We start from the raw sequence: 23,831 nt of genomic DNA on the forward strand, positions 1-23,831 counted from the left end.
CAGGACAGACACCACAAAGTGTTTCTTTACTCAGAGGCTAATTAATGACATGAACAGGTTAGCAGGAAGTGCGGTTGAGACCTGGACACCAGACTCATTTAGGCAACAGATTGATGCTGTGATGGGAAGAGGGTGAGACGGGGTATCTTGAAGGATGAGATCAGATGAGATCTTGTGAATCTGGTGCTTGTTCCCATGGTCCTGCTTTGTTCTGTGTTTCCCCCCAGTTCCCAGTCTTCCTGGACCCATCAAAGTGTTGAGTGTCAATACCAGCGCCATCTCCCTGACCTGGGGAGAACCTGCAAACATGACTGCAGGGACTTACAACTTCAATGTCACCTCCCGGAGTCACGCTTCTGACGCTCAGAATCTCACTGCAATAAACAACAGCATCGTGATTGCCCACCTAACGGCTGGAACTGAGTACAATATCTCTGTGGCCACCATCGGAGCAAACTCACTGCAGAGCAATTTTCTGTCAGTGACTCAGTACACAGGTATGTGCTGTTCCACTGCCCACAGAGAGCACTGCCTGCTTACCATGGGGAGGGGATGGTTACCTAGAGGGAGGTTCTAGTGATGCAGGTGCAGGGGCGGGTGGCCCAGGGGGGCAGGGGCGGGTGGCCCGGGGGGGGGGCAGAGTCTGGTGGCCCGGGGGGGCAGGGTCTGGTGGCCCGGGGGGGGCAGGGTCTGGTGGCCCGGGGGGGCAGGGTCTGGTGGCCCGGGGGGGGCAGGGGCTGGTGGCCCGGGGGGGGCAGGGGCTGGTGGCCCGGTGGGCAGGGGCTGGTGGCCCGGTGGGCAGGGGCTGGTGGCCTGGAGTCTGCTCAACAGAGAGAGGGACTGATGATTTAGCTGGCGGTGCTGGTGACTTTGGGGACCGTCTGGTTACCATCAGTAGGGGCTGTTTACCATAGGGAGGGGGTGGTCATCTCGAGGAGGGGCTGGTTAGCATTCACGTTCCAGAGCGAATGTTAACTTCCGCTTTCTGGCTCTTTAAACATTTTATTGACGTCCGTAATGAGAAATGTCTCAAAGCGCCTCACACAGTTGCTGTCAGGTGTAGTGACTGTGTTTGTAGTGAACCTGACAGCCAATTTATGTACATCAATGTCCAATAACATCCGTGAGGTGAATATCTATCCGGGAGATTATCGGCCAGGACACCACAAGAGTGAAACTCCCTTCTCATTACCGATAGTTCTGCCAGATCTTCAGTGTCCATCCACCTGGACAGGCACAGAGGGGATCTCGGTTTCATGTCTCGACCTAAGTTCGGTACCTCCGACAGTGCAGCGCTCCCCCAGCACTGCGCTGTAGCTTCAGTCTACACTGTGAGCTCAAATTCCCCGATGGTGGGACTTCAACCAACAACCATTCTTTGTGAGCAGCAAGAGTGCGAGTGACTGAACCAGTTTAACCTTGTTTTTGTCCAACAGAACCTGAGCAAATACCAACCAGCAACGTGACGGTGGAGAACCAAGGGAGCACAACCTCTCTGAAGATGACCTGGCACACTCCGCCTGGCAATGTGGAGAATTATACCATCCACGTCCAAGATTATCGGAACCTTTCAGCCTATGACAAGACCTTCACCGTGTTCCCCCCAAACACATCATACACAATCATCAACCTACAGCCTGGCCGCTGCTACACCATCACTGTGGCTACCAACAGTGGGCCCCACAGCATCGCATCTGAACCTGTATCAGGTTGTACCAGTAAGTACAGGCCCGGGGACTGGGGTTTGGCTCCCATCTCTCTGGCTTTGCCTCTCCACATGCTGCCTGCCCTCCACTGCCCAGTCCACAAGCTTCCCAAATCCTCCCCGCTCTCCTCTGCTCCTCTTCTGGCGATGTTCCCTCACCCAACACACACTCACGTCATAGGCTCAACATCACAGGTGATACATTATTCCCAGACCCAGCTGGTCACCGGGTGGAGCGTCTCATTACTGGTTGGGAGGGTCTGTAACTGGGGTTGAGGGGGGTGTGATTTAGAGTGGCAAAGAGTAATTTCAGGACAGACACCACAAAGTGTTTCTTTACTCAGAGGCTAATTAATGACATGAACAGGTTAGCAGGAAGTGCGGTTGAGGCCTGGACACCAGATTCATTTAGGCAACAGATTGATGCTGTGATGGGAAGAGGGTGAGACGGGGTATCTTGAAGGATGAGATCAGATGAGATCTTGTGAATCTGGTGCTTGTTCCCATGGTCCTGCTTTGTTCTGTGTTTCCTCCCAGTTCCCAGTCTTCCTGGATCCATCAAAGTGTTGAGTGTCAATACCAGCGCCATCTCCCTGACCTGGGGAGAACCTGCAAACATGACTGCAGGGACTTACAACTTCAATGTCACCTCCCGGAGTCACGCTTCTGACGCTCAGAATCTCACTGCAATAAACAACAGCATCGTGATTGCCCACCTAACGGCTGGCACTGAGTACAATATCTCTGTGGCCACCATCGGAGCAAACTCACTGCAGAGCAATTTTCTGTCAGTGACTCAGTACACAGGTATGTGCTGTTCCACTGCCCACAGAGAGCACTGCCTGCTTACCATGGGGAGGGGATGGTTACCTAGAGGGAGGTTCTAGTGATGCAGGTGCAGGGGCGGGTGGCCCAGGGGGCAGGGGCGGGTGGCCCGGGGGGGCAGGATCTGGTGGCCCGGGGGGGGGCAGGATCTGGTGGCCCGCGGGGGGCAGGGACTGGTGGCCCGGGGGGGCAGGGTCTGGTGGCCCGGGGGGGCAGGGTCTGGTGGCCCGGGGGGGGCAGGGCCTGGTGGCCCGGGGGGTGCAGGGGCTGGTGGCCCGGTGGGCAGGGACTGGTGGCCCAGTGGGCAGGGGCTGGTGGCCTGGAGTCTGCTCAACAGAGAGAGGGAATGATGACTTAGCTGGCGGTGCTGGTGACTTTGGGGACCGTCTGGTTGCCAGGAGTAGGGGCTGTTTACCATAGGGAGGGGGTGGTCATCTCGAGGAGGGGCTGGTTACCATTCACGTTCCCGAGCGAATGTTAACTTCCACTTTCTGGCTCTTTAAACATTTTATTGACGTCCGTAATGAGAAATGTCTCAAAGCGCCTCACACAGTTGCTGTCAGGTGTAGTGACTGTGTTTGTAGTGAACCTGACAGCCAATTTATGTACATCAATGTCCAATAACAGCCGTGAGGTGAATATCTATCCGGGAGATTATCGGCCGGGACACCACAAGAGTGAAACTCCCTTCTCATTACCAATAGTTCTGCCAGATCTTCAGTGTCCATCCACCTGGACAGGCACAGAGGGGATCTCGGTTTCATGTCTCGACCTAAGTTCGGTACCTCCGACAGTGCAGCGCTCCCCCAGCACTGCGCTGTAGCTTCAGTCTTCACTGTGAGCTCAAATTCCCCGATGGTGGGACTTCAACCAACAACCTTTCTTTGTGAGCAGCAAGAGTGCGAGTGACTGAACCAGTTTAACCTTGTTTTTCTCCAACAGAACCTGAGCAAATACCAACCAGCAACGTGACGGTGGAGAACCAAGGGAGCACAACCTCTCTGAAGGTGACCTGGCACACTCCGCCTGGCAATGTGGAGAATTATACCGTCCATGTCCAAGATCATCAGAACCTTTCAGCCTATGACAGGACCTTCACCGTGTTCCCCCCAAACACATCATATACAATCAGCGACGTACAGCCTGGCCGCTGCTACAACATTACTGTGGCTACCAACAGTGGGCCCCACAGCATCGCATCTGAACCTGTATCAGGTTGTACCAGTAAGTACAGGCCCGGGGACTGGGGTTTGGCTCCCATATCTCTGGCTTTGCCTCTCCACATGCTGCCTGCCCTCCAGTGCCCAGTCCACAAGCTTCCCAAATCCTCCCCGCTCTCCTCTGCTCCTCTTCTGGCGATGTTCCCTACACCCACACACACTCACGTCATCGGCTCAACATCACAGGTGATAGATTATTCCCAGACCCAGCTGGTCACCGGGTGGAGCATCTCATTACTGGTTGGGAGGGTCTGTAACTGGGGTTGAGGGGGGTGTGATTTAGAGTGGCAAAGAGTAATTTCAGCGCAGACACCACAAAGTGTCTCTTTACTCAGAGGCTAATGAACGACATGAACAGGTTAGCAGGAAGTGCGGTTGAGGCCTGGACACCAGACTCATTTAGACAACAGATTGATGCTGTGATGGGAAGAGGGTGAGATGCGGTGTCAGGAAGGATGAGATCAGATGAGATCTTGTGAATCTGGTGCTTGTTCCCATGGTCCTGCTTTGTTCTGTGTTTCCTCCCAGTTCCCAGTCTTCCTGGACCCATCAAAGTGTTGAGTGTCAATACCAGCGCCATCTCTCTGACCTGGGGAGAACCTGCAAACATGACTGCAGGGACTTACAACTTCAATGTCACCTTCCGGAGCCACGCTTCTGACGCTCAGAATCTCACCGCAATAAACAACAGCATCGTGATTGACCACCTAACGGCTGGCACTGAGTACAACATCTCTGTGGCCACCATCGGAGCAAACTCACTGCAGAGCAATTTTCTGTCAGTGACTCAGTACACAGGTATGTGCTGTTCCACTGCCCACAGAGAGCACTGCCTGCTTACCATGGGGAGGGGATGGTTACCTAGAGGAGGGTCTAGTGACCCAGGTGCAGGGGCTGGTGTCCCGGGGGGGCAGGGGCTGGTGTCCCGGGGTGGACAGGGGCTGGTGGCCCGAGGGCAGGAACTGGTGTCCCGGTGCGCAGGGGCTGGTGGCCCGGTGGGCAGGGGCTGGTGGCCTGGAGTCTGCTCAACAGAGAGAGGGACTGATGATTTAGCTGGCGGTGCTGGTGACTTTGGGGACCGTCTGGTTACCAGGAGTAGGGGCTGTTTACCATAGGGAGGGGGTGGTCATCTCGAGGACGGGCTGGTTAGCATTCACGTTCCAGAGCGAATGCTAACTTCCGCTTTCTGGCTCTTTAAACATTTTATTGACGTCCGTAATGAGAAATGTCTCAAAGCGCCTCACACAGTTGCTGTCAGGTGTAGTGACTGTGTTTGTAGTGAACCTGACAGCCAATTTATGTACATCAATGTCCAATAACAGCCGTGAGGTGAATATCTATCCGGGAGATTATCGGCCGGGACACCACAAGAGTGAAACTCCCTTCTCATTACCAATAGTTCTGCCAGATCTTCAGTGTCCATCCACCTGGACAGGCACAGAGGGGATCTCGGTTTCATGTCTCGACCTAAGTTCGGTACCTCCGACAGTGCAGCGCTCCCCCAGCACTGCGCTGTAGCTTCAGTCTTCACTGTGAGCTCAAATTCCCCGATGGTGGGACTTCAACCAACAACCTTTCTTTGTGAGCAGCAAGAGTGCGAGTGACTGAACCAGTTTAACCTTGTTTTTCTCCAACAGAACCTGAGCAAATACCAACCAGCAACGTGACGGTGGAGAACCAAGGGAGCACAACCTCTCTGAAGGTGACCTGGCACACTCCGCCTGGCAATGTGGAGAATTATACCGTCCATGTCCAAGATCATCAGAACCTTTCAGCCTATGACAGGACCTTCACCGTGTTCCCCCCAAACACATCATATACAATCAGCGACGTACAGCCTGGCCGCTGCTACACCATCACTGTGGCTACCAACAGTGGGCCCCACAGCATCTCATCTGAACCTGTATCAGGTTGTACCAGTAAGTACAGGCCCGGGGACTGGGGTTTGGCTCCCATATCTCTGGCTTTGCCTCTCCACATGCTGCCTGCCCTCCAGTGCCCAGTCCACAAGCTTCCCAAATCCTCCCCGCTCTCCTCTGCTCCTCTTCTGGCGATGTTCCCTCACCCCACACACACTCACGTCATCGGCTCAACATCACAGGTGATAGATTATTCCCAGACCCAGCTGGTCACCGGGTGGAGCATCTCATTACTGGTTGGGAGGGTCTGTAACTGGGGTTGAGGGGGGTGTGATTTAGAGTGGCAAAGAGTAATTTCAGCGCAGACACCACAAAGTGTCTCTTTACTCAGAGGCTAATGAACGACATGAACAGGTTAGCAGGAAGTGCGGTTGAGGCCTGGACACCAGACTCATTTAGACAACAGATTGATGCTGTGATGGGAAGAGGGTGAGATGCGGTGTCAGGAAGGATGAGATCAGATGAGATCTTGTGAATCTGGTGCTTGTTCCCATGGTCCTGCTTTGTTCTGTGTTTCCTCCCAGTTCCCAGTCTTCCTGGATCCATCAAAGTGTTGAGTGTCAATACCAGCGCCATCTCTCTGACCTGGGGAGAACCTGCAAACATGACTGCAGGGACTTACAACTTCAATGTCACCTTCCGGAGCCACGCTTCTGACGCTCAGAATCTCACCGCAATAAACAACAGCATCGTGATTGACCACCTAACGGCTGGCACTGAGTACAACATCTCTGTGGCCACCATCGGAGCAAACTCACTGCAGAGCAATTTTCTGTCAGTGACTCAGTACACAGGTATGTGCTGTTCCACTGCCCACAGTGAGCACTGCCTGCTTACCATGGGGAGGGGATGGTTACCTAGAGGGAGGGTCTAGTGACCCAGGTGCAGGGGCTGGTGTCCCGGGGGGCAGGGGCTGGTGGTCCGGGGGCAGGGGCTGGTGGCCCGAGGGCAGGAACTGGTGTCCCGGTGGGCAGGGGCTGGTGGCCCGGTGGGCAGGGGCTGGTGGCCTGGAGTCTGCTCAACAGAGAGAGGGACTGATGATTTAGCTGGCGGTGCTGGTGACTTTGGGGACCGTCTGGTTACCAGGAGTAGGGGCTGTTTACCATAGGGAGGGGGTGGTCATCTCGAGGACGGGCTGGTTAGCATTCACGTTCCAGAGCGAATGCTAACTTCCGCTTTCTGGCTCTTTAAACATTTTATTGACGTCCGTAATGAGAAATGTCTCAAAGCGCCTCACACAGTTGCTGTCAGGTGTAGTGACTGTGTTTGTAGTGAACCTGACAGCCAATTTATGTACATCAATGTCCAATAACAGCCGTGAGGTGAATATCTATCCGGGAGATTATCGGCCGGGACACCACAAGAGTGAAACTCCCTTCTCATTACCAATAGTTCTGCCAGATCTTCAGTGTCCATCCACCTGGACAGACACAGGGGATCTCGGTTTCATGTCTCGACCTAAGTTCGGTACCTCCGACAGTGCAGAGCTCCCCCAGCACTGCGCTGTAGCTTCAGTCTACACTGTGAGCTCAAATTCCCCGATGGTGGGACTTCAACCAACAACCTTTTTTTGTGAGCAGCAAGAGTGCGAGTGACTGAGCCAGTTTAACCTTGTTTTTGTCCAATAGAACCTGAGCAAATTCCAACCAGCAACATGACGGTGGAGAACCAAGGGAGCACAACCTCTCTGAAGGTGACCTGGCACACTCCGCCTGGCAATGTGGAGAATTATACCATCCACGTCCAAGATCATCGGAACCTTTCAGCCTATGACGAGACCGTCACCGTGTTACCCCCAAACACATCATACACAATCATCAACCTACAGCCTGGCCGCTGCTACAACATCACTGTGGCTACCAACAGTGGGCCCCACAGCATCGCATCTGAACCTGTACCAGGTTGTACCAGTAAGTACAGGCCCGGGGACTGGGGTTTGGCTCCCATCTCTCTGGATTTGCCTCTCCACATGCTGACTGCCCTCCAGTGCCCAGTCCACAAGCTTCCCAAATCCTCCCCGCTCTCCTCTGCTCCTCTTCTGGCGATGTTCCCTCACCCAACACACACTCACGTCATCGGCTCAACATCACAGGTGATAGATTATTCCCAGACCCAGCTGGTCACCGGGTGGAACGTCTCATTACTGGTTGGGAGGGTCTGTAACTGGGGTTGAGGGGGGTGTGATTTAGAGTGGCAAAGAGTAATTTCAGCACAGACACCACAAAGTGTCTCTTTGCTCAGAGGCTAATTATTGACATGAACAGGTTAGCAGGAAGTGCGGTTGAGGCCTGGACACCAGACTCATTTAGACAACAGATTGATGCTATGATGGGAAGAGGGTGAGACGGGGTATCTTGAAGGATGAGATCAGATGAGATCTTGTGAATCTGGTGCTTGTTCCCATGGTCCTGCTTTGTTCTGTGTTTCCCCGCAGTTCCCAGTCTTCCTGGATCCATCAAAGTGTTGAGTGTCAATACCAGCGCCATCTCCCTGACCTGGGGAGAACCTGCAAGCATGGCTGCAGGGACTTACAACTTCAATGTCACCTTCCGGAGCCACGCTTCTGACGCTCAGAATCTCACCGCAATAAACAACAGCATCGTGATTGACCACCTAACGGCTGGCACTGAGTACAACATCTCTGTGGCCACCATCGGAGCAAACTCACTGCAGAGCAATTTTCTGTCAGTGACTCAGTACACAGGTATGTGCTGTTCCACTGCCCACAGAGAGCACTGCCTGCTTACCATGGGGAGGGGATGGTTACCTAGAGGGAGGGTCTAGTGACCCAGGTGCAGGGGCTGGTGTCCCGGGGGGGCATGGGCTGGTGGCCCGGGGTGGGCAGGGGCTGGTGGCCCGGTGGGCAGGGGCTGGTGGCCTGGAGTCTGCTCAACAGAGAGAGGGACTGATGATTTAGCTGGAGGTGCTGGTGACTTTGGGGACCGTCTGGTTACCAGGAGTAGGGGCTGGTTATCATAGGGAGGGGGTGGTCATCTCGAGGAGGGGCTGGTTACCATTCACGTTCCCGAGCGAATGTTAACTTCCGCTTTCTGGTTCTTTAAACATTTTATTGACGTCCGTAATGAGAAATGTCTCAAAGCGCCTCACACAGTTGCTGTCAGCTGTAGTGACTGTGTTTGTAGTGAACCTGACAGCCAATTTATGTACATCAATGTCCAATAACATCCGTGAGGTGAATATCTATCCGGGAGATTATCGGCCAGGACACCACAAGAGTGAAACTCCCTTCTCATTACTAATAGTTCTGCCAGATCTTCAGTGTCCATCCACCTGGACAGACACACGGGATTCAGTTTCATGTCTCGACCTAAGTTCGGTACCTCCGACAGTGCAGAGCTCCCCCAGCACTGCGCTGTAGCTTCAGTCTACACTGTGAGCTCAAATTCCCCGATGGTGGGACTTCAACCAACAACCTTTCTTTGTGAGCAGCAAGAGTGCGAGTGACTGAGCCAGTTTAACCTTGTTTTTGTCCAACAGAACCTGAGCAAATACCAATCAGCAACGTGACGGTGGAGAACCAAGGGAGCACAAACTCTCTGAAGGTGACCTGGCACACTCCGCCTGGCAATGTGGAGAATTATACCATCCACGTCCAAGATTATCGGAACCTTTCAGCCTATGACGAGACCGTCACCGTGTTACCCCCAAACACATCATACACAATCATCAACCTACAGCCTGGCCGCTGCTACACCATCACTGTGGCTACCAACAGTGGGCCCCACAGCATCGCATCTGAACCTGTATCAGGTTGTACCAGTAAGTACAGGCCCGGGGACTGGGGTTTGGCTCCCATCTCTCTGGATTTGCTTCTCCACATGCTGCCTGCCCTCCACTGCCCAGTCCACAAGCTTCCCAAATCCTCCCCGCTCTCCTCTGCTCCTCTTCTGGCGATGTTCCCTCACCCAACACACACTCACGTCATAGGCTCAACATCACAGGTGATAAGATTATTCCCAGACCCAGCTGGTCACCGGGTGGAGCGTCTCATTACTGGTTGGGAGGGTCTGTAACTGGGGTTGAGGGGGGTGTGATTTAGAGTGGCAAAGAGAATTTCAGGACAGACACCACAAAGTGTTTCTTTACTCAGAGGCTAATTAATGACATGAACAGGTTAGCAGGAAGTGCGGTTGAGGCCCGAACACCAGACTCATTTAGGCAACAGATTGATGCTGTGATGGGAAGAGGGTGAGACGGGGTATCTTGAAGGATGAGATCAGATGAGATCTTGTGAATCTGGTGCTTGTTCCCATGGTCCTGCTTTGTTCTGTGTTTCCCCGCAGTTCCCAGTCTTCCTGGACCCATCAAAGTGTTGAGTGTCAATACCAGCGCCATCTCCCTGACCTGGGGAGAACCTGCAAACATGACTGCAGGGACTTACAACTTCAGTGTCACCTCCCGGAGCCACGCTTCTGACGCTCAGAATCTCACCGCAATAAAAAACAGCATTGTGATTGACCACCTAACGGCTGGCACTGAGTACTACATCTCTGTGGCTACTATCGGAGCAAACTCACTGCAGAGCAATTTTCTGTCAGTGACTCAGTACACAGGTAAGTGCTGTTCTATTGCCCACAGAGAGCACTGCCTGCTTACCATGGGGAGGGGCTGATTCCCATGGTGAGGGGCTGGTTACTAAAAAGGCGGGTGCTCATTACCATGGTGGTGGTTGTTGGCTACCATGGGTGTGGTTGGTGCTGGTTACCATGGGCGGAGGGTCTGCTGGTTACCTTGGGCGGGTGTGTGCTGGTTACCATGGGCGGGAGGTGTTCTGGTTACCAAGGGTGGGGCAGTGCTGGTTACAATGATGGGTTGCTGGTTACCATGAAGAGGGGCTATTACCTGGGGGAGTGAATATTTACCTGATGGACGGTCTATATATCTGGGGAGTGGCCACTGACCTGGGGGGCCCAGGGGGCCCTGTGGGCAGGTGCCGGGGGCCCTGTGGGCAGGTCTGCTTACCGGGAGTAGGGGCTGGTTACCGTTCATGATCCCAAGCGAGTGTTAACTTGCTCTTTCTTGCTCTTTAAACATTTTATTGACATTAGTGATGAGAAATGTCTCAAAGCGCCTCACACAGTTGCTGTCAGGTGTATTGACTGTGTTTGTCGTGAACGTGATAGCTAATTTATACACATCAATGTCCATTAACAGCCGTGAGGTGAACGTCTATCCGGGGATTATCGGCCAGGACACTGGGAGAATGAAACTCCCTTCTCATTACCAATAGCACTGCCGGATCTTCAGTGTCCATCCACCTGGACAGGCACAGACGGGTCCTCGGTTTCATGTCTCGACCTAAGTTCGGTACCTCCGACAGTGCAGCGCTCCCCCAGCACTGCACTGGAGCTTCAGTCAACACTGTGAGCTCAAAGTCCCCGATGGTGGGACTTCAACCAACGACTTTTTTTTTGTGAGCAGCAAGAGTGCGAGTGACTGAACCAGTTTAACCTTGTTTTTGTCCAACAGAACCTGAGCAAATACCAATCAGCAACATGACGGTGGAGAACCAAGGGAGCACAACCTCTCTGAAGGTGACCTGGCACACTCCGCCTGGCAATGTGGAGAATTATACCATCCATGTCCAAGATCATCGGAACCTTTCAGCCTATGACAGGACCTTCACCGTGTTCCCCCCAAACACATCATACACAATCATCAACCTACAGCCTGGCCGCTGCTACACCATCACTGTGGCTACCAACAGTGGGCCCCACAGCATCGCATCTGAACCTGTATCAGGTTGTACCAGTAAGTACAGGCCCGGGGACTGGGGTTTGGCTCCCATCTCTCTGGATTTGCCTCTCCACATGCTGCCTGCCCTCCAGTGCCCAGTCCACAAGCGTCCCAATTCCTCCCCGCTCTCCTTCTCATGCGGGGAGTGTAGTGTCTCACAGGGCCCCAGAGGAAGGATGAATTGGGATGAATAAAATGACAGCACGGTTTAGAGACAGAGTAAAGCTCCCTCTGCACTGTCCGTCCACAAGCCTGTTATAGCTTGAGGGTCGTGTTCACGACTTCCTGTCATGGGTCCACACGAATGTGAGGACGGCTCTGGTGGGCAGGAATGCCCGAGGCTGAGCCAGCGTCGTGTAAAGGCTGTGGAATGAGATCAAAGACATGATCAGCAAGAGCAAAATCAAACTCATGTTTAGGAAAGATCTTGTGTTATTTGCAGAGCCAAACCCAGTGACGAACGTGCAAGTTACGGACATCAACAGCACCTCTGTCAAACTGCAGTGGGATGAGCCCCTGGGGGCAGACACTTCCTATACATACCGTGTGCAGACAGAGGGATACAATCAGAGTGGCCCGAAACTAACTGTTACCGTGCCTCAACTCAAGCCAGGAAAGAACTTCGCTTTCTCTGTCTTTAGCCAGACTGAAAACGGGATGGAAGGAAGCCCAGCTACCAAGTTCGCATGCACTGGTGAGGATCACCTCCCACTCTCTCCATTCCCTGCTCTTCAAGCCCTCTCTGGGTGCTCTCTCTCTCTCTCGCTCTGCATCTCACTCTCCCCCCACTCTCTCTGTACTCTCTCTCTGTCTCCCTTCCCCACTTTCTTCCCTCCCCACTCCACTCTCTCCCCTCCCCACACTCTCTCCTCCGCACTCTCTCTCTCTCTCTGTGCTCTCTCTCTCTCCCTCGTGCCCTCTCTGTCTGTGTGTATCTCTCCCCACATGCTCTCTCTCCCCTCACACTCTCTCTCTGTACTCTCTTTCTGTATTCTCTCTCTCTCTCTGCGCTCTCTCTTTCGCTCTTTCTTCCCACGCTCTGACTATGCTCTCTCTCTTTCTGTGTTCTCTCTGTCTCTGCACGCGCTGTCTCTCTGTGTGTGCTGATGTGCCCTTTGTGTGTCAGACGCGGCGAGTGTTGACAGTTTTACGTGTGAGCCAGTGGAGAGGCAGGACCAGCTGGCACTGGCCTGGGACTGCCCAGAGGGAGAGTACATCAGCTTCAGGGTGCAAGCCTCCCCGCTCAGCATGGCCACCGGGTCCAATGTCACCAAAACCTACTCTCAGTGCCCCACGGGCAGCACAGAGAACTTGACCGGCTTGCGGTTTGGTACCAAATACGAACTCTCCATCATCAGCACATCCTGCGGCAGGAACAGCCAGCCTGTCAGCAAGCTCTGCCAGACCAGCATCACAGGTGAGCACTGCTCTCTCTCTCTCTCTCTGTGTGTCTCTGTCTCTGTGTCTGGATGTCGCTGTCTCTCTGTACGTGTGTCTATGTTTCTATCTCCCTGTCTGTCTGTATGTGTCTCGGTCTCCCTGTGTGTGTGTGTGTCTCTCTGTGTCGCCCTGTCTGTGTGTCTCTGTCTCCCTGTCTCTGACTATCTTTCTGTCTCTCTCACCCTTTCTGTGTGTGTGTGTGTGTGTGTGTGTCTGTCTCTCACCCTCCCTGTCTCTCACTGTCTGTGTCGCTGTCTGTCTCTCTCTCCCTGTCTTTCTCTCATCTACAAAGTGCCGTCTGCCTGTTCAGGTGAACGTTAAAGATTCCATGGCGCCTTGCGAAAAGAGATGGGAGTTTCTCTTTTCCCGATGTCCGGCAAACAATCCACCAATAAAATGGATCACTCCGTGGCTGTTTGTGGGACATTGCTGTCAAATGCAAGGATTATTGTTAATTGTTAGGGCTTTGGCCTGCAGGGTTCACAGGAGCTGAGTGGGAAGATTCCCTGCCCCCAGTGACTGTTCTGCCCCTCCGAGTCCTGCCAATGAGCCAGGCTGGCTGAGCTATCACCAGCAGCGCCCTGGAATACTGCGGAAAAGCCAACTGATTGGCAGGGATCAGGCTGAGACTGAATGTTGCTTGTTGCCCGTTACAGTGGAGTCCTGTAGCTCAGTGGTTAGAGCACTCGCTTTGCAAGTGAGAGACCTGAGTTCAATTCCAGGCACAGGGCGAAACCTTGGGCAAGTTTCCTTACTCCACACAGAGCCTAATAATAATCCCTCCAAAAAAAAACAATAATAAATTGGTCATTTTCAATCTACGACTGTTTGTGGGACATTGCTGTGCGCAATTGGCTGCCGCGTTCGCCCACAAATATACAGTCAATTCACTTTACAGTGTGTTCTGTGAAGCGCTTTGGGACGTCCTCCCGACGTGAAAAGCGCTATATCAAATGCAAGGATTATTATTATTATTATTATTATTACAGACCCTCCCAAGCCGGCTGAGCGACTGCCGGTTACACAACTCACCGTGTCACACAACTCGCTGGTGTTCACCTTCTTGGACAACAGCTTCGATTCCACAAATGGGCGGATCCAGGCCATCGCTGTGGTGGTGGGGACAGAGAAGGATCGTGGCAGTGAGTGCTGAGGTTGGGGCTTGGGGGTCAGTGCTGGGGTGAGGCTGGGGCAGTGCTGGGGCGTTGGGGCTGACAGGGCAGTGCTGTGGTGTGGGGCCGGGGCTGAGGGGAACAAGTCGGAGTGGGTATCCCAATGACTGCCCTTTCCTTGCCACTGTTTGTGATTCTACTTGCAGGAAGTCACATACAGTGTGAACCCCCTGCGCAGCACCTCTCCCGCTGACCCCCCCCCCATCTCCCACTGGTCCCCACCCCCTTCCCCCACTGCAATCCTCCCACTGCACCCCTGCCCTGCCCGCCCCCCTCGCTGTGAGGTATGATATGAAGCTTGCTGAGCGTGTGTCTCTCACAGATGAACCTGACAAAAGCAGCATAGGGAACATGTACAGCGACAACGCGGCCGCCTACATCACGTACCTGGTAAACCGCACACAGACAGCGCGGGCCAGCAACATCACCCACACTGTCACCGTGGGGAACGGAGAGAAGGTACTGGCCGACTACAATGGCAAACTGCATCCCCTCAGCAAATACAGGCAAGTCCCTGCTCTCCTCAGTCTGGGCTGTGAGCCCACCGCAAACAGTATGTCCTGTGAAGCGCTGTGAGACGTCTCGATGAAATGGTAAGGCACTATATCTTGCAAACACAGATTAGATCATTTTCTTTTAGGAAATAACATTATGTGATATAGTACACAGGTAGTTTGGGACATATGTGCATGCGACTGCTAGGGAGGTGCAAGGCGAACTAGATGAAACTTGGTCTTTCTTCGTCTAGTAGGAAGGTCAGGGCGAAACCTTGGGCAAGTTTCCTTACTCCACACAGAGCCTAATAATAATCCCTCCAAAAAAAAAACAATAATAAATTGGTCATTTTCAATCTACGACTGTTTGTGGGACATTGCTGTGCGCAATTGGCTGCCGCATTCGCCCACAAATATACAGTCAATTCACTTTACAGTGTCTGTGAAGCGCTTTGGGACGTCCTCCCGACGTGAAAAGCGCTATATCAAATGCAAGGATTATTATTATTATTATTCTGCAATATAAATAATAATAGGCAGTGGCACACCTCACAGCCTGCACCCAGTCATTCCCTCCACTGTCCGGCCACCATCCTCCCTCTCCCTTCCTTGCTCCCCAACTATCTTTCCCTCATATCTCGCTCCCTAGTTTCAATCCTTTTTCTCTTCTTTCTCTACAGACTCAGTCTGGTTGGATTTACACATTTGAAGCTGACAAACGCAAACAGAATTAATATAACACAATCCTTCTTCACCTCATACCTTTACTCCAACCAGATCCAAACTCCGCAAGACCCAGGTAAGACCCTGCATCCTCCCACCTCACCCTTCCACCCACACAATCACCTCCCCGCTGTCGGTGCAGTGTGTGTACAGCAGGGGCGGGCAATTATTTTGGCTGGCGGGCCACTTCACGAGTTTCACTAAGCTTCGCGGGCCATACACTTAATATAGATGCAAATGCTTAATAATAGCTCAAAATCAAGTCTTACACTTGCATAAAATAAAGTCTATATCATTGACATTCATTAAAATTAGGTTAAATAAAACAACTCATTGAGCAAACATTTATTCAATATTTATTCATTTATTCACATATTGATGAGAATGTGAAACGCTCACTCAATGGGAAGAATTAAAGCACTGATGTGTGTTATTAACCAGACAATTGAAGTTAGGCATCGTCTCCGTTGTTGCAATGCGGAGTACTGCTGCAAGGTGGTCATCAGTCATCACAGATCTGTTTTGATTTATTGAATTTCATCATAGAAAATCTCTCCTCACGTGTGTATTTTGATCCAAACAGCACAAGTATCCTCCAGGCTTTTACTTTTGGAAAGTTATATTCATTAAGAGAGGCATAAAAACTGGGAAGTGGCACTGATTTGAATTGTTCCGCAAGCAATGGATCACATTGCAGGTCAATAAGCTCGAGCTAGAGGTCAATTGGGGCTTTGTCAACATCAAATGAGAAAGGTGAAGAGACCAAAGACAGGTCATTTTTGATCAAATTGAAATCCTGGAATCAGTGAGAAAATTTGGCATGTAAATCAAGTAGTGATAAAGTATACTTTAAGGCTTTGATCACAAAGAGTAATCTGCTACGAAGTTGGAAAGTGGGCGAACTATCTGTTTCGTATCTGATGCGATAAAATAAATAACTTTACCATAAATGACTTGACACTGCAATACAAATCGTGCACAAAGCCCCCCTTCCGTTGCAGTTTTGAATTCATGTGGCCCATGATATCAACGGCAAATGCGAAATCAGAGAGCCAATTCACATCATTCAGCTGTGGGAAATCCGAATCTTTTTGTTTCATGTCCAAAAATAAATCAATCTCTGTTCTCAGTTCCCACACTCTTTTCAAGACCTTTCCTAAACTAAGCCATCTTACATTCGTGTGATACAGAACATCCATGTGCTCGGATTCCAATTCGTCAAGCAGAGTTACAAATTGCCTGTGGTTTAATCCTCTTGCTCGAATGTAGTTGACCACTTTCGTAACTGTGTCCACAACATTGCTTAATTTTAGAACACGCTTACAAAGGACCTCTTTGTGGATAATGCAGTGTAGAAAAAACAATATTCTGTTCTGGATTTGTTTCTTTGACTTGATCTTGAATTCTTTTCAATAACCCAACATTTTTGCCTGTCAGATTTGGGCTTCCATCAGTGGTCATATTCACCAATTTTTTCCACTCCTAATATTAAGATATACTTATTTACTGCCTCCAAAAAGTCTTCTCCAGTTGTCGTATCTTTCATTGACTGCATTGATGCCAATTCTTCTGTGAGCTCAAAATCTTTAGTGATACCTCGAGATAAAAATTGTCAATTGGGCTGTGTCTTTGACATCACAACTCTCATTGAGTGCCAGTGAAAAACATGCAAAATTGCTTACTTTATTTTGTAACTGCAGATACAGGTTCTCAAGAGATATCCTTGACACGTCTCACAATATTTCGCCTTGACAAGCTAATGTTCTCGAACTGTTTTTTCTTGTCTGGGAATTAAATCGAGGCAGAGTCAACCATGCATTCCTTTATAAATTCTCCTTCAGAGAATGGTTTGCTGTTCTTGGCGATTTTGAGTGCAATCACGTAACTCACTCTTGTAATCTCATCCTGGGACCCAAATAGTTTTGTGAAAATGCTTTGCTCTTTTTGCATTCGAACAACCAGTATGCTCTCAAAATGGCGATTCCAGTTGTAGTCTTTGAGCACTGCCGCACTTTCTTTGCAAATTAAGCACACAGCTTTTCCACGCACACACTGGTTTAAAAAAAAGATTTAGAAGTCCATTCTTTGTTGAATATTCGGTCTCCAGCGTCCACTTTCCGCTTCTTTGATAAACTCATTTCGAATTAACGTCCTCTTCAGTGAAAAGGCGTGTTTGAAAATTTGCCGATCCATACATTTCTGACGTCAGCCTGATTCAACACTTAAGGGAGCGCGCGCACAACTAAGCAGTGTAATTGGCTGATGTTCCCGGTCTGATTCAAATGCAAAATTTGTTCGACTTTCTGGGACTGAATGAACTATAATTTTTTCTATTGCTAGACACATTGACAAGCCAGATAGAATTATTTGGCGGGCCGGATATGGCCCGTGGGCCGTCTTTTGCCCACCCCTGGTGTACAGTGTGTGTGTATGTGTGTGTGCGCAGTCTGTGTGTGTGTGGTGTGTGTGTATATACACTGTGTGTGTTGCAGGTGTTATTGCTGGGGCTGTTGTCGGGACTCTCCTGGGCTTGGCTGTTGTTTTGCTCCTGGTCTTCGGTCTGTTTTACTGGAGGAGACGGTGAGTGACGTGTACAGCAACTGAGAGACTCCCCTCGAAGCTCGCTCCCCCCCCCCACACCTTGCTCCCCCACCCCTCTCCGACCCCCCACCCGACTCCCCCCCCGTCACCCCCTCCGATTTACCCCGCACTCCGATTCCCCCCTCACCTGACTCCCCCCTCACCCATGGCTCCCCCCACCCAACTCACCCCCACCCCAGCTCTCCACCCTCCGCCCCCTATTCCCTGCTTCTCACTCCTTGCAGTGTCACTTGTCTCTCTTTGCAGGCGGAAACAGGAGAGAAAGGACGAGGTTATAGTTCCTATCACTGATATCAGGTAACAGCCCCTTGCAGAGCTCGCTCAACCGAACCAAGGTGGGGGGCGGGATGGAGGGAGGGAGTGGGCCGGTGCGCTTGGGTTGGGATTGGGTAGGGGTGGGGCATTGGGAGTACGAATCAGGTATCGATTCTCTTTTGTTTCTGTTTTACAGAGTGGCAAGAAAGTGAGTATGAGTCTTCTGATTATTCAAGAATGCATCTCATGCGTGGACAGTGTAGAGGGAGCTTTACTCTCTCTGTCTCTAACCCGTGCTGTGGCTGACCTGGGAGTGTGGACAGACGGTGTAGAGGTGGCTTTGTAGTAATGCTGCTCTCCCTGTAGTGTTATCCAGGTGGATCACTTTGAGAATTACTACAACAAGCAACATGCTGACACGGACTGTGGATTCGCTGAGGAATTCGAGGTGAGTGATTGCTCCGCTCACTGTTGCTTTGTGTTCCACGCTGTGTGTGTGTGTGTGTGTGCCGTGTGTGTGTAGTGTGTACCATGCTGTGTGCCAGGTGTGTGCGAGCAGGGCAGTGAATTCTCTTTCCCCTGTTCAGGACCTGAAACCCTTGGGGACCAAACAATCCACCCACGCAGCACAGGAGGCCAGCAACAGAGCCAAGAACCGTTACAATAATGTCCTGCCCTGTGAGTAAGAACCACCTCCACCCCCTCTGTCACTCGCTTTCTCTTTCACTGTCTCTCTCTCTCTCTGTCTCGCTATCTCTCTCTCTCTCGTCTCTCACTCTCTCTCGTTGTCTCTCTGTCTATCTGTCTGTCTCTTTCCTCCTGCTTCTCTCTCTCTCTCACACTGTATCTCTGTCTCTACCTGCCTCTCTCTAACAATGACTTTGTTCCTTCAGACGATGTGAGTCGTGTGAAGCTCTCAAACCCTGCAAGTGATTACATCAATGCCAACTTAGTGCCAGTGAGTGACTCTGCCACCGCCCCGCCCACTCTGCCACGGTGACTGCATCTCTCCAGCCCTCGCTGTGTGTTCGCCCTCGCTGTGTGCCGTGAACCCCAATCACTGCGTATTCAAAACTCCGCCGCCCTTATTTTCACCCGCTCTAAACTCCGTACCCCCATCATACCAGTCCTCCCCAGGCTCCACTGGCTTCTGATCACAGAACAGATCGAGGTCAAGATCCTCGCATCTACAAATCCTTTCATGCCCTGAGACATCCCTACCCCTTCAACCTGCTTACTCCCCATCCCACCACCCACTGCCTCCGTTCCTGCACTTCCCTTCATCCCCTCCACCATTGGCGCCCGTGCTTTTAGCCACTACACCCCGAAGGTTTGGCACTCTCTTCCCCAATCCCTCCACCTCGCCCCATTCTTCCCCCTCATTCGGATCATGAACGTGTTTGCGGCCATGTCCTCCTGTCCCCCGACTCGGCATCAGGCTCCACCTCTGTCAAGCGCTCAGAGACGCTGCCTCTTTGAATGCAAATGGTCGTTCTGTTCTATCTGCGCTGTGTCTCACGCTGTGCTGTGTCTGGACAGGGCTATAACAGGCCTAGAGAGTTCATAGCTGCGCAGGGCCCGCTGCCGGGCACGGTGGTTGATTTCTGGCAGATGGTGTGGGAGAAGCGGGTGCCGGCGATCGTCATGCTGACCAAGTGTGTGGAGCAAGGCCGGGTACGTTAGGACACACAAACAGCTCCTCATACACAAACGCTACGCCACACACACACACACAGTACCTCACACACACAAACACGGATACGTGAGGACATACACGCTGCCTCACACGCACACTCAGCACCACACGCACACTCAGCGCCACACCACACTCAGCTCCACACCACACTCAGCGCCACACGCACACTCAGCGCCACACCCACACTCAGCGCCACACCCACACTCAGCGCCACACGCACACTCAGCGCCACACGCACACTCAGCTCCACACCCACACTCAGCGCCACACCCACACTCAGCTCCACACCACACTCAGCGCCACCGCACACTCAGCGCCACCCCAACTCAGCGCCACACCCACACTCAGCGCCACCGCACATCAGCGCCACACGCACACTCAGCTCCACACGCACACTCAGCGCCACACGCACACTCAGCGCCACACCCACACTCAGCGCCACACGCACACTCAGCGCCACACGCACTCAGCGCCTGTTTTGGCACAGATTGGTACAAGCGGCATTGGGCTGTAATAGCAGCTGAGTGGCTGATGATGTTCGCTGTTGTTCCCAGACTAAGTGTGAGGAGTACTGGCCTACAGACCAGCCTCTGACCATCAACAACACAACCGTCTCCCTCACCTCCGAGATCCTTCTCACTGACTGGACCATCAGAGATTTCAAGCTGGAGAAGGTGAGGCACAACCCCCACTGTCGCACAAAGAGAAACCCACCCCGCGCACACACAGAGACCCCCCCACCCCGGCGCGCACACACAGAGACCCCCCCCCGGCACACACACAGAGACACCCCCCAAGGCACATACACAGAGACCCCCTCAGGCGCACGCACAGAGACCCCCCCCACCGCCCCGCCGCACACACAGAGACCCCCCCCCCCCACCAGCGCACACACAGAGAACCCCCTACACGGACGGAGAGAGACCCCCCACACACAGACGGAGAGAGACCCCCCCACACACGGACGGAGAGAGACCCCCCCCTACACGGACGGAGAGAAACCCCCCCCCCCACACGGACGGAGAGAGACACCCCCCCCCCACACGGATAGAGAGAGACACACCCCCCCCACACGGACGGAGAGAGACACCCCCACCCACACGGATGGAGAGAGACCTCCCCCACCCACACGGACGGAGAGAGACCCCCCCGACCCACACGGACGGAGAGAGACCCCCCCGACCCACACGGACGGAAGGAGACCCCCCGACCCACACGGACGGAAGGAGACCCCCCCGAACCACACGGACGGAGGGAGACCCCCCACCGACACGGACGGAGGGAGAACCCCCCACCCACACGTACGGAGTGAGACCCCCCCCACCCACACGGACGGAGGGAGAACCCCCCACACGGATAGAGGGAGACCCCCCCACACGGATAGAGGGAGATCCCCCACAGCGACCACGCCCACACACACAGAGACACCCCTCCCCCACACACTCACTCACACAGACCACCCCCACACAGAGAGACCCCCAACACAGAAAGACCACCCCACAGAGAGACCACACACACATAGACAGACCCCCACCCCCCCCCACACAGAGACTCCCCACACAGAGACACACACACAGAGAGACAGACCCCCACAAACACAGATCCCACCCCCCCCCTCCCCACACAAATGCACACATAGGGGAGAGTCTGGGGTCAGTGTTGGGGTCACAGCGGAGCCTGTGGTGTGATACTTCTCTCTCTGGCACAGGCCACGTCCGGGGAGCGTCGCACTGTCCGCCACTTCCATTTCTTGGCCTGGCCTGACCACAACGTTCCCAACAACACCCAACTGCTGCTCGACTTCAGGGACCTGGTGCGGCAATATCTGGACCAGCACCCAGGAGGCCCCACTGTGGTGCACTGCAGGTACCTGCACCCTCAACGCACCCACTAAGACACCCACTGATACTCCTAACCCCCCCACCTCCTGCAACACACACACACACACTGCAGACACCCATTCCTACCCATCTCCCCCACTCCTACCTCCCCACCCACACTTCTACCTCCCCACCCCAAAACACATCCTGCAGGCACCCATCCCCACTCCTCACCTCCCGCCCTCTCTCCAAACCCCACCCCAACACACATACTGCAGGTACCCACCTCCCCCATTTTTTCCCCACTCTGACCCCCCCTCTCCCACTCCTCCCCCCTCCCCCACACTGCCCTCACCCTCCACACACACACATTCTCTCACTCTCACACACTCTCCCTGTCCTTCTCTCAGTGCCGGTGTGGGCCGAACAGGGACGTTTATCTCTGTTGATCGGCTGATGTACCAGATTGACAATGATAACAGTGTGGATATCTTCGGGACAGTGTGTGACCTCCGCATGCACCGAACGCTGATGGTCCAAACTGAGGTGAGAGCTGTGGCTACGGCCACTCACACTCTCTGTGTCGCTCTCTCTCTCTGTATCTCACTCTCTCTGCCACACTCTCATACTCCATTTCTCACTCTCTCCAGCTCACTCTCATACACACACTCTCTGTCACACTCACTCTCACTCACACATTCTCTCTCTCTCTGCTCTCCGTATCACACTGTCTCTCACATGCACCCTCTGCCCATGACATCTCCTGTCTCTGTCTCAGTTTCTCTGTCTCACACTCTCTCTCTCTCTCTCTCACATTCTCTCCCCTAGTCTCAGTATGTCTTCCTGAATCGCTGTGCGAAAGATTACATCGAGTCACGGAGAAGCCAAGGCACCAACAGCATTTATGAGAATGCACCCGATCTCATTTACCAGAACTACTCCGCTGTCCAGAGCCACGGCACAGCCAACGGCCATGCCGTATAACCCACACAACAGTCACACACACACACACCAGTCTCATACACACGCGCAAGCCAGTCGCACACGCCAGTCACACACGCACACACCAGTCACACACGCACACCAGGCCAGTCACACACACACACACCAGGCCAGTCACACACACACACGCGCCAGTCACAAGATGTGCCTGGATCTACTTTTAATGTTTGATATTCTTGAAACAGATGTTTAGTGAACATTCTGGAACCAAGGGAATCAACCCTGCACCCCCTTCCCCCCCCCCCGACAATCTAGGGTGCCCCTGGGAAGGGGGGGGTGCGTGCGTTAGTGTGGGAGTTATTGTGTTCAAAGCACTGACACTGAATGTGGAGTGGCTGATGTGGAGCCTCTGTCCCATGGAGCCTGAGCCTTGTTATACTGAGCACTTTACACACAAGGTTTAACTAAAGACTGCACTGACCCAACTTAGTCCTCGTTGTGTGTCTGACTGTGTGTGTGTGAGAGAGAGAGAAACTGTGTCTGTCTGACTCTGTGTGTGTGTGTGTGTGTGTATGTGTGTGTGTCTGACATTGTGAGATAGCAGCAATTAGAGGTTTTAAATGTTAGGGTTTTTGTTCAGGTTGTATATTTTGAATCCACTCTGATAGTATAATAATGTGAATAATTGTGTATATATGCTGGTATGACACTCTGCAGTGCCACCCAGTGACCCACTGCCAGCTCTGACTGGGAACAGGTGGCACAGGCAGCCAGACCGGCGAGACCACAAATGCCCTGTTCAGTACTAACACTGAGACAGACTGATTTGAAATTTCAATAGTTTATGCACGGGGCGGGGGTGTTATGGCACTATTATGATCCAAGAAGCTATTATTTTACCTGAGAAACAGATTGAATGATTTAATGCAATTATTCCTAGTTCACACATTGGTCTGATTGCTGCTTTGCTCTCATCAACACTCGCATTCTTCCTATTTTCTGACCTGTTATTTACTGAGATGTATAAATCTTGTTTGTGTTCAATGTACAGAAATTATTATTAAACAGAATCAGCTTTTATCTTACGATTTGTCTTAACAATGTGCATTTCCAGTGTAGGGGGAGCTGGGGACCCATATCATCTAGGTTGACACTTCAATGCAGTGGGGGTTGGGGATGGGGCAGAGACTATGGTGCATTGTCAGAGGTACAAACCAAGGTCCTGTCTATGCTTGTTTAGGTAGATGTTAAAAATTTCATGG

At 52.5% G+C, this 23,831-nt stretch overlaps 1 protein-coding gene across 1 annotated transcript in view; it reads left to right on the forward strand.

Annotated features, from left to right (window-relative positions):
- Nucleotides 1-23,654, forward strand: part of ptprja (protein tyrosine phosphatase receptor type Ja) — a 38,814-nt gene extending 15,160 nt beyond the window's left edge. Inside the window, exons 4-31 of the mRNA XM_042341562.1 lie at nucleotides 228-497; nucleotides 1,437-1,718; nucleotides 2,243-2,512; nucleotides 3,473-3,754; nucleotides 4,279-4,548; nucleotides 5,388-5,669; nucleotides 6,194-6,463; nucleotides 7,298-7,579; nucleotides 8,104-8,373; nucleotides 9,168-9,449; nucleotides 9,974-10,243; nucleotides 11,160-11,441; nucleotides 11,869-12,120; nucleotides 12,553-12,843; nucleotides 13,856-14,008; nucleotides 14,361-14,544; nucleotides 15,213-15,331; nucleotides 17,748-17,835; nucleotides 18,103-18,153; nucleotides 18,308-18,319; nucleotides 18,478-18,559; nucleotides 18,699-18,789; nucleotides 19,005-19,069; nucleotides 19,651-19,785; nucleotides 20,362-20,481; nucleotides 21,516-21,673; nucleotides 22,038-22,173; nucleotides 22,456-23,654. Of these exons, the coding sequence (XP_042197496.1) occupies nucleotides 228-497; nucleotides 1,437-1,718; nucleotides 2,243-2,512; nucleotides 3,473-3,754; nucleotides 4,279-4,548; nucleotides 5,388-5,669; nucleotides 6,194-6,463; nucleotides 7,298-7,579; nucleotides 8,104-8,373; nucleotides 9,168-9,449; nucleotides 9,974-10,243; nucleotides 11,160-11,441; nucleotides 11,869-12,120; nucleotides 12,553-12,843; nucleotides 13,856-14,008; nucleotides 14,361-14,544; nucleotides 15,213-15,331; nucleotides 17,748-17,835; nucleotides 18,103-18,153; nucleotides 18,308-18,319; nucleotides 18,478-18,559; nucleotides 18,699-18,789; nucleotides 19,005-19,069; nucleotides 19,651-19,785; nucleotides 20,362-20,481; nucleotides 21,516-21,673; nucleotides 22,038-22,173; nucleotides 22,456-22,611 (5,405 nt within the window). The 3' untranslated portion in view covers nucleotides 22,612-23,654. The remainder of the gene's footprint in view (nucleotides 1-227; nucleotides 498-1,436; nucleotides 1,719-2,242; nucleotides 2,513-3,472; nucleotides 3,755-4,278; nucleotides 4,549-5,387; nucleotides 5,670-6,193; nucleotides 6,464-7,297; nucleotides 7,580-8,103; nucleotides 8,374-9,167; nucleotides 9,450-9,973; nucleotides 10,244-11,159; nucleotides 11,442-11,868; nucleotides 12,121-12,552; nucleotides 12,844-13,855; nucleotides 14,009-14,360; nucleotides 14,545-15,212; nucleotides 15,332-17,747; nucleotides 17,836-18,102; nucleotides 18,154-18,307; nucleotides 18,320-18,477; nucleotides 18,560-18,698; nucleotides 18,790-19,004; nucleotides 19,070-19,650; nucleotides 19,786-20,361; nucleotides 20,482-21,515; nucleotides 21,674-22,037; nucleotides 22,174-22,455) is intronic.
- The last annotated feature ends 177 nt before the right edge of the window (nucleotides 23,655-23,831 follow it).

This window comes from Callorhinchus milii, unplaced genomic scaffold (assembly GCF_018977255.1).
Source record: "Callorhinchus milii isolate IMCB2004 unplaced genomic scaffold, IMCB_Cmil_1.0 Scaffold17, whole genome shotgun sequence".
In the NCBI taxonomy this organism is placed as follows: domain Eukaryota; kingdom Metazoa; phylum Chordata; class Chondrichthyes; order Chimaeriformes; family Callorhinchidae; genus Callorhinchus; species Callorhinchus milii.